Source organism: Halichoerus grypus, chromosome 6 (assembly GCF_964656455.1).
Source record: "Halichoerus grypus chromosome 6, mHalGry1.hap1.1, whole genome shotgun sequence".
NCBI lineage: Eukaryota > Metazoa > Chordata > Mammalia > Carnivora > Phocidae > Halichoerus > Halichoerus grypus.
The window spans coordinates 82,424,325-82,438,685 of record NC_135717.1 but is presented as its reverse complement, the minus strand read 5'-3'; the positions used below and the strand labels follow the sequence as shown (position 1 = coordinate 82,438,685).

The following is a 14,361-nucleotide window of genomic DNA, read 5'->3' as shown; positions in this document are numbered from 1 at the left end:
GGCTCCCTGCTTAGTGGGGAGCCTGCTTCTCCCTCTCCCTCTGCCGCTCCCCCTGCTTGTGCTCTCTCTCTGTCTTACTCTGCACTCTCCTTCTCTAATAAATAAATAAAATCTTAAAAAAAAAAAAAAGACCCTAGGGATCCCTCTTGCAACCTCTTGTTTTTTCAGCTGAGGGAGCTGGGCCCCCGAGAGAGGAAGTAAATGTGCCCAGGGAAAGCGAGAGGCAGGGCTTGGCGGGGGGAGCCCCGTGTCCCGACTCCCGGTCTAGGCCCTCAGCGACTTTGCACCAAGGTCCCAACGCTGGAGCATGGATTTGGGGTTGAAAGGTGGGAGGGACACCCAGGAAACGCATGAGAAGCCGGCTTCCAGAGCTCATCCTTGTCCCTCCAGCATCTCTATGCCCTATGCCTCCAACGGGCTGTACCTGGAGACCGAGGCTGGATACTACAAGCTGTCCAGTGAGGCCTACGGCTTTGTGGCCAGAATTGATGGCAGTGGCAACTTTCAAGTCCTGCTGTCAGACAGATACTTCAACAAGACCTGTGGGCTCTGTGGCGACTATAACATCTTTGCCGAGGATGACTTCAGGACACAAGAAGGTAAGCGTCTGTTGATACCATTTCCCTGGAGTTGTGGTCATGCTTGTCGTTTCCCCGCTTACAAACCTTCAGTAATATGCCCCCAGGCATGTCATGTTTATCCTGCCAACCTTAACTCTGAGCATTCCACCCCACTGCCTAGATGTCCCCCCAAACCACACCTTGGAGGTTGGTTGGTTCAACTTGGAATTGCCCACAGCAGGTTACACAGGATAGATGGTTGGTAGATGCTGGATGGTTTGAACAGACCCTCTGGAATGAGTTCAATAGAACTTCATGGAGGAAGTCTATAAAGGGTGGTCCACTGTCCAAAAAGGCCAGTCTCGGTGTGTGTTTGTGAGCAACAGAAGGTAACATGGACAATGCAGAAACCACTCCTCATCTTTAATCTTCTTTTGGTAACTTCAATTACATAAACATTTAATGAGTGATGCTCCCTTACAAAAGCTGAACATTTGTACCTAAGTTCTTCTTCTTCCTTATGACCCAACTACCCTATGATTAAGGGGTAAACATCTAAAGAAACGGCTGACCATTCCTTTCATTTCACTGCATATGTTGGAAAATAGTAAGATCATTTGTTTTTGTCTTCTCCAGCACTGATTTCTCGCTTTGTATCATCCTATATGTACATTTAAGGCTATACATTTTCCTCTAAATGCCATCTTAGCCACACCAATTTGATATTTTCATTTTCATTTAGTTCTATGGATTTTCTAATTGCCATTGAATTCTTTCTTAACCTGTAGAGTGTGTTCAAAATTTCCAGATGTTTAGAATTTCTAAAGTTATCTTTTGTAACTAAATTGATTTCTAATTTAGAAATTTGAGGAGATTTGTTTGTGGCCTCCTACATGATCTTTTTTGCAATTCTAGGTATGCTCCAAGAGAATGTATTCTCTGATTGGTGCAGGATTCTATATATACTTGTTGAATTAAGTTTGTTAATTGTGTTATGCAAATATTCTATATATTTACTACTTTTTGTCTTCTTCAACTACCCATTACTAAGAGAGTTGTATTAAATTTTTCTACAGTGGTGAAGAATATGTCAATTTCTTTGTGTAATTCTATCAAGTTTCCTTTATATATTTTGAGCCTTTACAATTAGATTTTAGAAATATTGAATCTAGTGAACTGTTCCTTTTATGTAATGACTCATCATTTTTAACAATACCTTATGCCTTAAAATCTGACATTAATATATAGGCACCTCACCTTTTTTTAGGTTAGTATTTGCTTGACATACATTTTTTCACACTTTCAACCAGTCTGTGTGGTTTTATTTCAGATGTATTGCATGAAAGAAGCACATAGCTGGATTTTATTATTATTATTTTTAAAAGTCAGATTTATCGAGGTATAATTTACATACAGTTAAGGCCACCCTTCCAGGTCTAAGAGCTTTCACGAAAGTGGAGAGCCGTGTAACTACCACAAACTATGGAACAGTGTCCTCCATCCAGAATTCTTGTGCTCCTTTGTAGGTGAGCTCTCCCTGAGCCCCTAGCCCTGGTAGCCACTGACCTTTTTTCTGTTCCTATAGTTTTGATTTTTTCAAAATTCATGTAACTGTAATCATACTGCACTTGGAGTATTTTGCCTTCTATGTCCAGCTTCTTTCACTTAACATCATCCACTAAGGATCCATCTGTGTTGTTGCATGTATCAAGAGATCGTTCCTGTTTGTTGTTGAAGGGTACTACCACAATGTGCTTATCCATGCACCCAGGAAAGGACATTTTGTCGTGTCTAGTCTTTGGCAATTATGGATAAAGCTGCTATAAGCATTCATGCAGGGGCACCTGGGTGGCTTAGTCGGCTAGGCATCCAACTCTTGATTTCAGCTCAGGTCATGATCTCAGGGTCGTGAGATCAAGCTCCGTGCTGGCGTGGGGACTGCTTAAGATTCTCTCTCTCCTTCTCCCTCTGCCCCTCCCCCCCCCAAAATTCACATATAGGGTTTTTTTCTCCTCCATTTAAAAAATTGTGGTAAACACACATAAAATGACATTTACTGTCTTACTCATTTTTCAGTGCACACTTCAGTGGCATTAAGTACATTCACATTATGATGCAACCAGTCACAGTGTCTGTCTCTGGAACTCTTTTTCTCTTGCAGAACTGAAACTCTATACCCACTCAGCAATAACTTCCTGTTCTTCCCTCCTCTTCCCCAGCCCCTGGCCACCACCAGTCTACTTTCTGTCTCTGTGATTCTGACTACTCCAAGTACCTCATGTAAATGGAGTCATACAGTATTTGTCTTTTTGTGACTGGCTTATTTCGCTTAGCACAATGTCTTTACAATTCATCCATGCGTTGTGGCATATGTCAGAATTTCCTTTTTTTGTATTTAAATCATTTATTTCAACACAGGCATTGTTTTAAATTTGCACCTTGTTTGGTAACATATTTCAGCATCTAGAGAACAGGTTTGAGAACAACAACATAGAAGGATTATTTGTCAACAGTTTAACAAAAGTGCTTACGGCCCGTTTGTTTCAGAAACACAGATGTGCCAGTCACAAAGAGCCATGAAGGAAGTGGTAATACACTCACAAATTTGCTTGGAAAGTACAAGATTACATATTTACCCTGTACATGTAAGTGGGATATTCTGAAGCAGTATTGCTATTATTAACAATAAACCCTTAGGAAGAAAGTCACTTTTTTATTGCCATATAATCAACATCCAGTGTTATATTGGTTTCAGGTGGATAACATAGTGATTCAACACTTCCATACATTACTCAGTGCTCATCAAGATAAGTGTAATCACCAACTGTCACCAAACCACGTTTTACAATCTTACTAGCTATACTCTGTCCATGCTGTACTTTTCACCTCTGTGACTTATTTATTTTGTGACTGGAAGTTCATACCTCTTCATCCCCTTTAGCTCAGAATTTCCTTCATTTTTAAGCCTGAATGTACATTGTATGTATCTGCCACGTTTTGCTTATCCGTTCATGCCTTGAGGACACTTGGGTTGTTTTCATGTTTTGCCAGAGTGAATAATGGTGTACAAATATTTTTTCAAGACCCTGCCTTCAGTTCTTTTGGGTAGATATCCAGAGTTGGAATTGCTGGATCATGTGGCAATTCTTTTTTATTTTTTTTTAAAGATTTTATTTATTTATTTATTTGAGACAGAGAGAGAGAGAGCACAGAGGGAGAGTGAGAGGAAGAAGCAGACTCCCCCGAGCAAGGAGCCTGATGCAGGGCTCCATCCCAGGACCCTGGGATCATGACCTGAGCCGAAGGCAGACACTTAACCTACTAAGCCACCCAGGCGCCCCTCATTCTTGTTATTTTAATGTAACTTAATCTCTCCTGTCTTCTTACTGGGAAGTTTTGCCTCTTTTCATTCATTTTATATTCAGTTGTGTTGTTGATGTATTTCATTTTCTATTAATCATCTTATTTTGTGCTTTCTACTATTACTGCTTTTAAAAATGTTACTTCTTTCCTCACTACCTCACTGAGCCCTCCACCTTGTTTGAATACCACTAAATTTGGCATTATTATTATAGCTTTACACAGTCAGTGCTTCTTTAGATATATCTTCATGTGTAACAGGTTCTTTGCTCATAATTTCTCCTTGTATCTTATTCTTTTCTTCTAGGTTCAATTGCTATTTTTCTAAAAAACATCCCTCAGTACTTCCTTCATTCAGGGTCTGATAGTGATAACTGGAACAAACTCCCCCTCATTCTTACATGATACTTAAGCTAGGTATAGAATTCTAGGACATCAGTTATTTCTCATAGTACTTTGAAGATGTCATTCCATTGTTGCTCTTGAGAAGTAGATTGTCAGTCCAACTGTTATTTCATTGCAGATCATATCATTTATCTTTGTATACAAGTCGTCTCTTTGTTCTTGGCATTCTGAAATTTTACTATGTTGTGTCTAGATGTGGGTTTTATTTTTATTATCTTTTTAAAAAAAGATTTTATTTATGTATCTGAGAGAAGAGAGAGAGAGAGAGCACAAGTCGAGGGGGAGAGGAGGAGGAGGGAGAAGCAGACGCCCCGCTGAGCAGGGAGCCCACTGTGGGGCTCCATCCGAGGACCTTGGGATCATTAACTGAGCCAAAGGCAGACGCTCAACTGACTGAGCCACCCAGGCGCTCCGGTTTTATTTTTATTATCTTGCTTGAGACTGTGATTCCTGAAACCGAGGACTCCTATCTTCCATCAGATTTAGAAAAATTTTAGTCATTTTCTCTCCATCTGTTAGACATATACTGGATATTTTTATTCCATCCTTTTTTTTCCCCTCATTACTTTACTTTCATTTTTCTATCTCTCTATTCCTCTTTGTTGCTTTTTGGGTAGTGCAGTCATGCTGGCTGGTGAGAACTGATTGTGTGGGTCTTTTCCAAGTCTGCATCCAGTACTGTCATGTTTGTAGTTTGAAATTGGCCATGGTGGGAGTATCTGCAGCATGTAAATCAGCAAATCCTAAAAATTAGGACTTTGCTTTTCCCCAGACAGATGGCTCATCAGCACATCACTACTTAGAGCTCTCTTCTGGTTCACTAATTCCCTCAACTCTAATTTCCAGATAATGTCTAACCCATCAGTTGGGTTTTCTTTCTATTTCCATGACTATATTTGTAACTTTAGAAGGTAAATTTGGTTCTTCTTCAACTCTATTGTTTTTTCTTATTGTCTTGTCCTTGTATTAGGTTTCAATTTCTTCTTTGTAACAATAATTTTATTTGTTTTATAGCCTCCATACAAAGATGGTATTATCTGAAGTTTTTGGAGTTCTTGTGGTATGTTAGAAAGTGAACAAACCTGTGTGACATGGTAATTAAGAACCCAGGGGGCACTTATCATAATGCCTGGCACACAGTAGAAACTCCAAAAATTTAAATTCCCTTTGGCTTCTCCCATGGATTAAAACAACAGCAGTTTATTCTCTCACAAGTTCAGGAGGCCCAAAGTCTAAAATCAAGGTGTTGGTAAGCCTGCACTCCTTCCGGAGGCCCTAGGGGAGAACCTGTTCCTTGCCTCTTCCAACTACTGGGAGTAATCCTTGACTTGTGGCCACATCCCCGTCTCTGTGTGTGTCTCTGTCTCTCCTCCCGCTGCCTCTAAGGCTCACTTAGGTGATCCAAGATACGCTCTTCCTCTCAAGATCCTTAAAACCTTCATCATATCTTTTGCCCTAAAAGAGAATATTCATAGGTTCCAGGAATTAGGAAGTGAATCTTTGAGGGGGGGCATTTTCCCTGCTCACCGCACGCCAGATGCCAACTGACAATACTTTCAAGGTCCTGCCTTTCTTTCCCCAAGGATAGTTTCTTTTCTATTCTCAAGTACATTATTTGGCCTTGAAACATGCTTCACTCTTCCGGACCTGGTTATGCAAAAGGACTGTTTGCCTCAGTGCTCCATTAGTCCCTTTGCAGTGAAGACTCAGAAGTGGTATTAGGCATCTCCTTTGCCATGGAAGCCCATAGGCCCTCCCTCTGTTGTGGGAGCTGATGGTGGCATGATCGGTATAGGACTAAGGCCCCAACGCTGTGAAAGCCCAGGGGATGCAGTGACTGGGGGCTCAGGTTCCATGTCACATTCTTCCCTTCAATCTGCAAAAATATTTTGAGTGTTTACAAAGCGCCAGATAAGAAGCCAGAGATAAGAGACACAGCCTGTCCCCTGAATTAGGGAGCTCACGGTCAGACAGAGTATGAACATAAACAAAAAGAATACTAACACAAAGGGCGATGGGAGTTTTGATGGAAGGATGGCGGGGGTGCTGAGGGAACACAGGCTGGGGCAGGGGGCTGGGAGCAGAACTCGTTCAGAAGGGCTTCCTGGAGGAAGTGGCTCTGGAGCTGCATCTCAAAGAATGTGAGGAGACAGTCAAGGTACTGGGGTGGAGAACATTCTGCACAGAGGGGAAAGGCACGCAAGGACATGGAGACAGCGTGGATGGGCATGCTCCTCATCGTCTTCCTCACTGTGTGCATCCATCCAGCCACCCCTCACCACACACTGGCTAAGCCCTGGGGCCTGTGCCCTGTGGTATTCCACTGAGTGCTGCACAAAAGGTAGTCCCCAGCCCAGACGCCTGTGTACCCATCTAACAGAAGGTTGATTCGGGTGCCGACGGACCTAGACTTTTCACTCAGAAGTCCTGGGTCAGGCTTAACTGTGACTTCGTTCCTGAAACCTTCTCCACAGGGACCTTGACCTCGGACCCCTACGACTTTGCCAATTCCTGGGCCCTGAGCAGCAGGGAACAACGGTGCAAACGGGTGTCCCCTCCCAGCAGCCCATGCAATGTCTCCTCTGAGGAAATGCAGCAGGTGGGTACCTCTGGGGTGGTCTGAGGGGAGTGGGACTCCTGGGAGTGAGAGGCAGAAAGTCATCTGAGGCCTCAGGTCCTCCATCGAGGTGTACAGTGGGCCTACCTCTGTGGGTCCCTCTGGCTTTTCAAAGAAGGTTTCCCACGGGCAACCATTTTCTCCTAAAAACCAACTGTGGCCGGAGTCTGGTTAGCTCTAATCTAACACTGTTCTGGACCTGGAACTCTGAAAATGGGTCTGTCTAATGAGTTGGTAGAGTGAGCGACTAGACTTTTCTGTTTTGCACTCTAATGCCCTCTCTTGTCCCCAAATATCTCCATCATCACCTGCCACCTGTCTGAAATTCTGCAACAGGAACCTATTCCTTTTTAGGTGTTCAACAAGTGGTTATTATAAAGTACAACTAGGAGGGCAAGGCCCCATAGTCTTACTGGCACATCAGCAGGAAGGGGGTTACTTTATCGTCAGGGAAGCTGAGGGAAGAGGAGGGAGGGGTGGGCCTGAGGTGTCCAACCTGGGCGTGATAATATTTTCCTGAGGCTGTGGTGTCAAATTAGTCAGAAAATTAGTGGCTTACAGCAACGGAAACGTATTCTCTCATGCTCTGGGAGCCAGAAGTCTGAATTTAGTTTTCCTGGGCCAAGATCATGGTGCCACTAGGGCCGCTCTCCCCTGGGAGGCTCTGGGGGGTGAATCTTTCCTTTTCCAGGTTCTGGTGGCTGTGGCATTCCGTGGCTTGTGGCTGCATCAATCCAGTCACTGCCTCTGTGGTCCCATGGCCTCCTTATCATCTGTGTGCCTCTGTCCTGGGACTCAGTACCGATGGTGGCACCTCCCCTCCCTTTCCGCACAACCCCTATTTCTAACCATATGGTAGCTCATTAGCAGCTTCTTCCCCTTCAGAGTTGCTCCTTACGACCCCACTACCAGAAGCTCCCCCTTGGAGAGGAGGGGGTCTGGTGGGAGAGAGTGGACAAGACTGCACTCTGCCTCTACCTTCTGCAGGGGTGGACTTGTGCCATGGTGGGTGGGGTGTTGGGAAGGTGATGCTTCCGAAGGGGAAGGACCTCCCTTGATGGATGTACCCTCTCCCCCTTGGGGTCCGGCTGCCGGGGCTGAGAGAGGAGAAGCAGCATGGCTCCAGGGTGAAGCTGGGCCCTTGTCAGCACAGGGATGGTCCTACTGAGGCTGTGCGCACACACTCACTGTCTGGGGGACAGGGTTTCTTGGAGGTGGTGTAAGTCAGGTCCCCCATGCCGGGAGTGACTGGGGACCTGTCAGGAGCAGCGTGAGAGAGAGGGACTGAGAGAGGCAGTGCTGGGCCGTGGGGAGGGTGAACCGCCATGTACTCAAAACTGAGGTCTCAGCTGATCATTCAGGGAGCTCTGAAAGCTGGGGGGCCCCCAGGCAAGCCTGAACCGACCAGCTGGTCATCGGATGTAGGCTTCCTTTGGGCAGGGAGGCGGGATAGTCTCTTGGACTGAGGGCAAGGCATGCAGGGACGGAGCTGTGAGCCCTCAGCAGCTAGCACTGCTAACCGTGAGGGGATGCGTCCTTGGCTTTGAAGGGCATCTGCGCTGCACCGGACAGCCCCTGTAGAAGGCTGTTCCCCAGGCCCCACCCAGGGAGCAGCCGCCCTGTTCCAGCCCACAGCAAAAGGACAGCCCCTGCTTATCCCCGGGCCCACCGCCCTGACAGGATTCGGCAGGCCACGGTGGGCCTTTCTAGTTCTCCAGAGCTGTGAGGAAACCGAAGCCACGGGAGGCTAAGTACCTGCCCGGAGTCGCCAGCTAAGAAGCTGCAGAGTCAGAGTTCCCCATCGCTGGCTCCCCCTTGGCTGCTGTTCGGCCTCATTGCCTCAGGCTGCTCATTATCTCTGCCTGTGGTCCTTGGGTTTTCCCTCAGGAGATGGCTTCCAGGATTCTTATGGTTCCTTTCAGCTCTAGAACTCTCTGCAGGTTTCAGTGGATTGGGCTAGAAAGACAGGTTCCAGTAAGTCTCAGTAAACATTCAGTGGGTGGATAAATGCGGAGTCGATGGTGCTATGTGTCTGGGGATTGGGACTACCTTCACGGTATCGATCCCCCGTCAGCAGCTTGCAGAAGTCCGATTTACCCAACTCTGCACAGGAGTAGGGAAACTCCAGCCATCCCCTACTCCAGAAGCAAAAGACACACACACACACACAGTCCCCTACCTTAGCATGAGAGACCTTCATTGCTAGCTGGTTATTCATGCAGGGATTCTCTTCCAGATTGTTCCATCAGAAACAAGGACTTTGTCAGGCACAGGAAAATACTCTAGCTTGATATTTAGTCCAGCTGCCTAGATTGTAAACACAATTTCCAATTTCTAAACAAGCACATTCCAAATGCCTCCTTTTCTTGGGTTTCCAAGGTTTCAGTGGTGCTAGGTTTCCGGCTTGTCCATAAACATCTGTGTCACCTGGAATGTAGCCCAGTACTGGCAACCAACTAAGGCCAACCAAGTTCTAACACCCGGGAGGAGGGTGTTGTTGTGTGGAAGAGGGTAGTTTACTCTTCTTTCCAGGAAAACTTTTGAAATATCTGGTGCATGCCCTTGGTAGCCCCTTGATTTTTTCTCCTCTGTGGGTCTCAGCATTATGCTAAGGATATGGGCTTGGGGTCAGGCCGCTTCCTGGCTTTGTAACTCCGGGGGAGACACTTGCCTTGTCTGAGCCTCAGTTTCTACATGCATAAAATGGGCATAGGAAGAGCAACCCACAGGGCCAATGCAAGGATAAGAGAGAATATGTATGGAGTGTTTAGGGTGGTGGGGCTCAATTGTATGAGCTGTTCTTGTTATTATTAATATTATTATTATTATTTATTGACCCCTGGTGTCCTCCCGCTGTCTGTTCTCGAGGCTGCAGTGGCCATACCATGAGAATGGGAAGAGGCCAAACACACACAGCGCTCGCTTTAAGCATAAGCTCCAAAATTCTTTCCTTTCTCTTCTCCTCCCCTCCTCCCAATTATAACCCAGTTCCTTTTGGGAAGCTGAGCACAGCATGAGGTTAGAAGGAGAGAAGGTGTCTAAACACATTCACGCTGAGGGGCAGGGTAAGTGACAGAAGCCAAATTTTCTTCTAGAGCTGCTTGGTAACCCAAGTGAATTTCAGATGGAGTGCCCTCCAGGAATCATGTGCAGTGAGGGGCAGGAAGAGAGATTTTGATCATTTCTGTCTTTTATTTCCTAACTTATTGTTTTGTGGCTAGCAGGCGGTTCCCCCCCTGCTGCCCTTCAGTGTTCTCTAGGCAGGGGTGGGGTTAAGGCAGGGGTGCCTCAGTGGTGAGGTGGGGTTGCAGGCCATATAAGTACTGAATCGGCTTTTCGAGGGCATGGGCTTTGTGTCACTGTATTTTGCAAACATGGGCCAGTGCCAAGTAAGCTGGACAAATATTCCCCTACCCTTGGAGTACAAAGGGATACTCTCACCTATCCGTAAGAGGTGGGAGGTGAAAACGATTTTCAAACGAAGAACCTGATACTAGGCCGAGTTGAGGAAGCAGATAGGACACTCTGTCTCCTGGGGACAAAGGGGAGGGAGGGAGGAAGAATCCAAGAGAAGCCTTGTTTTTCTCCAGGGGTGCTTTTTGGAGGCTCCAGCTGCAGGCTTGCTACTCACTTTGTCTCTTGGGTGCGTTGAAGTCCTTACTAACCAGTGTCCTGGGAGCAGCCTGAGAAGTTGGTTACCAAGTTCTTAGTGCTGGGCTGAGGCCCCCAAACACGCCAGATCTCCCCAGGCACAAGCTTCTTTAAGCTCAGCACTAGTATGAGGTTGCTTACCGAGAAGACAGACCTGGCTTGGTCTCAGCCAATCAGGTTGTGTTCACCCAAGATCAGGGCACCCTCACTGGCTGGGAAGCGCAATGACTCATCTCCTGGGAGGTCATTAGTGCTGGCTTTGGAATTGTTCTCTGCCTGCTTCGTTCATCCCCTGGGCCCCCGGGTTCAGAAGTCAGGTCTGGTAAATGGGCATTACATACAAGCTCTTGCCATTGTGGCTCTAAGGACCATTTGCAGTGGCAGAGTGTTCTGGGGAAGGGTACATTGACCAAAGAACTTTTCTTGAGAGCCGCCAGAATCTATTCTCCCCGCTTCTCTGGCGCTCTCCTTCTTTCCACACTGTAGCAAGGAGTCAGCTAATTCTGAGCCAGGTCATATTACTTATACCTAGGGGATGAATGTTTCCTTGTTATGCCAACAAAACTCCGGAGCCTCTCTACTGGGACTGAATAATGGCTTGTTTGATTGCATGCAAATTTCCAGTATTTTTTAGCTTTTGAAACAGAGGGCAGGGCTGCTGGAGTCTGGAGCTCAGGGTGCAGACCTAGTAATAAAAAGCCCCAAGCTCTAAATGCTCAGATAATTGATGTTAATTTGCAGGTAACTCTACTGTATAATGAACATTTTAGAAAGATTCTTAGGTTGCCCCCTTTTTTTTTTTTTAAAATTCACATTCTGTTAGTCTGGGTACCTGTCTTTGTCCTCAGTCCTCACTACAACAGGAAGCTGCAGCTAGTCCACCCAGTATTCTTACTAATCAGAAAAAGGTGCCCCTTCCTCAAGGCACTTTACCACTGCCTGTTGGGAAATTGCCATAATAAGCATTAGAAGTGTGCATAGAATGTACGTGTACCTGTGTGGTGTCTACGGTGTGAACAATAACCCCCCAGCATGTTGCCACCATGCACTGGATGCCCTGCAGAACTATACTCAATGGCTGTGACCTTGACCTCGCTTCCACTGGGAAACGTTGCTGCAGCCATCCTCCTCCAGGATCACCTCTCCCAGACTGGGAAGGCCATTTCCTGCTTTTGCTGCTGCCTTCTGAATGTGAGGACCCTTTCAGGCCCCTGGCCCCAAGAGTTCTCTCCGTATACCTCCCCAGAGTTGGTCCTCAAGATGACCAGTCTTTCTTGAGAAGACCGAGTACACCATTTATCACTCGGCCTTCCAGTGGTCAATTGTTGAGTAGGAGCAGTAGCAACCTCAGGCAGGTGTCTGGAGCAGAAGAAATTCTTTTCATCGATGTCAGGAATATTAGGCTTATCATAAGTCAGAGTGGCAGTGAGGCCATGTGCTTGTGGTGGGATGAGGGTGACCTTGACCAGTGTGCTTTTGGGGTCTAGCTTTATAGCAGAGATCAGGGGCTGCCACAGGGTTTCAGAGACTTCCCCCCAGTCAAGCAGTATTTATCTGACAAACTCTTGAGGAGGGTCAGATAAGGTCCTAGTCCTCAAGCTTTCAGTTCAAATGGCTTCCTAACATAACGATCTCAAAATCCTTTAACAAAATGTTCCCTAAGTGGCTTTCTTTTCCTTTTCTTTCCCCTGATGAGGACAAGAATGAACAAGAATCTGATGGTACCCATGCGTATATATTTATTGAAGTATTTTGTGGGGCTTGGGTGATAGTAAACTACACAGACTGGTTCTGCAATCTTGTTCAAGGGACAAAACGCATACGGGAAACTGAACAACTATGAAAGAGAACAACATAAATGCCATCTTGGGTCAGTAGGTGACAAATTGCCAAAAGAATGGTGAAGGTATGGCGGCTCAGGGAATCAGCTCTTGGCACAGAGCCGATGATATTTCCTTACTGGGAGCAGGATGAGTGGAATGGTTCTATCCCAGGGCTTGGACAGACCCCAAACTGGGAACCTGGGGATGGTGCTTGGCCTGTGTCCTCTGAGCCCACTGAGCCCTGCCCTGGTCCCTGAAAATTGCTCACATACCTCCCAGGAGACCAGGGCAGAGGGTAAGGAGGGTCCTCTGGGATATGGGGACTTCTGTGACATATCCAGTTACCCTACTTCTCATGAGGGGTGTAACCCAATCATCTCAGAGGGAGGAAGGTCCAACTTCACATACACAAAAAACCTCAAACAAAACAAAACAAAACAAAACAAAACAAAACAAAACAAAACAAAACAAAAAAAAACCCATCCATTTGGTGGAAATCTATTGACCAGTTTCATGGGGGCTTTGTGAGCCAGATCTTGGAATGTAGGTGGGAGTCCCAGGGCAGCCAGAAGATATAAATAGAATCAGCAACCCTCCCCCATCCATCCTTGCTAGCTGACCAATGAGAAAGTATGCCCTGCCACGGGGGTGAATTCTTGAACCCACTATTCTGGACCTGTTCAGGCGCCAGGCGCCTCCATACCTCCTCCAGGGGCAGCTGCCGGGCACCCACCCCAGGGCTGGAAAGATCAGGGCCTGGGTGAACAATCTTGCACTTTATATATTAGCTTCGCCTTCCTTTGTTCACTTCAGTCCTAGGAATGCCTCCTCCCTTCTCCTTGGTCAGCTGTTTGCGAACAAACACAATAGCTAAGCTTTAGATCTCCTCCCCGGCTATCTGCCGCTGGGGAGATGTGCTGCTTTTCTCTCCTGCTCCCTCGGACGGGGCTTGGCATCTCCAGGGAAGAGGCCTGGACTTCTTCAATGAACTGCAAATGTGATTAAGTTGGGCTGCAGTTGGGTCTGCATACCCACCCGGGCAGGGTGAAGTCATGGGCTGACGGAGCTGGGGCTGGATCTCTCCCTCCAGCCTCTGGCACTGCAGACAAGAGATGAAGGAAGATAGAAGTAGCTGATGCCGGGCCCTGGAGCCAGGGACACGCTGGGAGCGTGCAGATGAGCTGACCGTTGCTTGTGTCTCAGCCAGAATGGCTCAGCAGAGAGCTGCGGAGAAGCCATTTTCGAGCTGTGTGGCTGCTATTGACAGTAGGCCAATGGCAATAGTGATAGGCCCTTGATTGCCTTTCTCATGTAAAGTTGTCCGGTCTTATTTTGCAGCAACCGGCTTCCGTAGGTATTGCTATCTGTGTCAGTTAGGAATAGGTCCCACTGTGAGTGACCAGACACCTAAAGTAACAGAGAAGTTTGTTTCTCTCTTGTTGTAAAGAAGCTCAGGTGGGATGTGCAGGGCCAGCGCAGGATGCCTTGGTGCTGGGATCCGGGGTCCTTTGGTCTTGTTTCCCTGTTGTTGTTGGCATGGAGTTTCCACTTCATGGTCCAAGATGGCGGCTCACTCCTCAGGCATCACAGCCACATTCCATCGGTGGGGAGACAAGGGGCTAAGAAAGAAGCACCCTCTCCTTTTGAGGACATTGTCTGGAACGTAGTCCATGACCCTTCTGCTTACGTCCTACTGGACAAAGCTTAATTATGCCTACTCCCAGCTGCCGGGGAGGCGAAGAGATGGAATCATTGAAAGATTGAAAAGTGAAGGTGCTATGACTAAGAAAGAAGGGAGGAACAGATCCTAGGCAACTTTCAGTCTCCACTCTGCCTTCTTTATAGGGGAGGAAACAGAGGCACAGACAGGCGAGATCATTTTCCCACAGACACACACTTTGGAAGTGATGGGGTTGGGACCGTAGTGCAGCCTTGCTTCTAAAAC

At 46.8% G+C, this 14,361-nt stretch overlaps 1 protein-coding gene across 2 annotated transcripts in view; it reads left to right on the top strand.

Moving 5' to 3' along the window:
• VWF (von Willebrand factor) overlaps window positions 1-14,361 on the top strand; it is a 134,220-nt gene that overhangs the window by 14,361 nt on the left and 105,498 nt on the right. For both annotated transcript variants that reach the window (XM_036117632.2, XM_078075515.1), the window contains exons 5-6: window positions 391-599; window positions 6,800-6,924. In XM_036117632.2, the coding sequence (XP_035973525.1) occupies window positions 391-599; window positions 6,800-6,924 (334 nt within the window). The remainder of the gene's footprint in view (window positions 1-390; window positions 600-6,799; window positions 6,925-14,361) is intronic.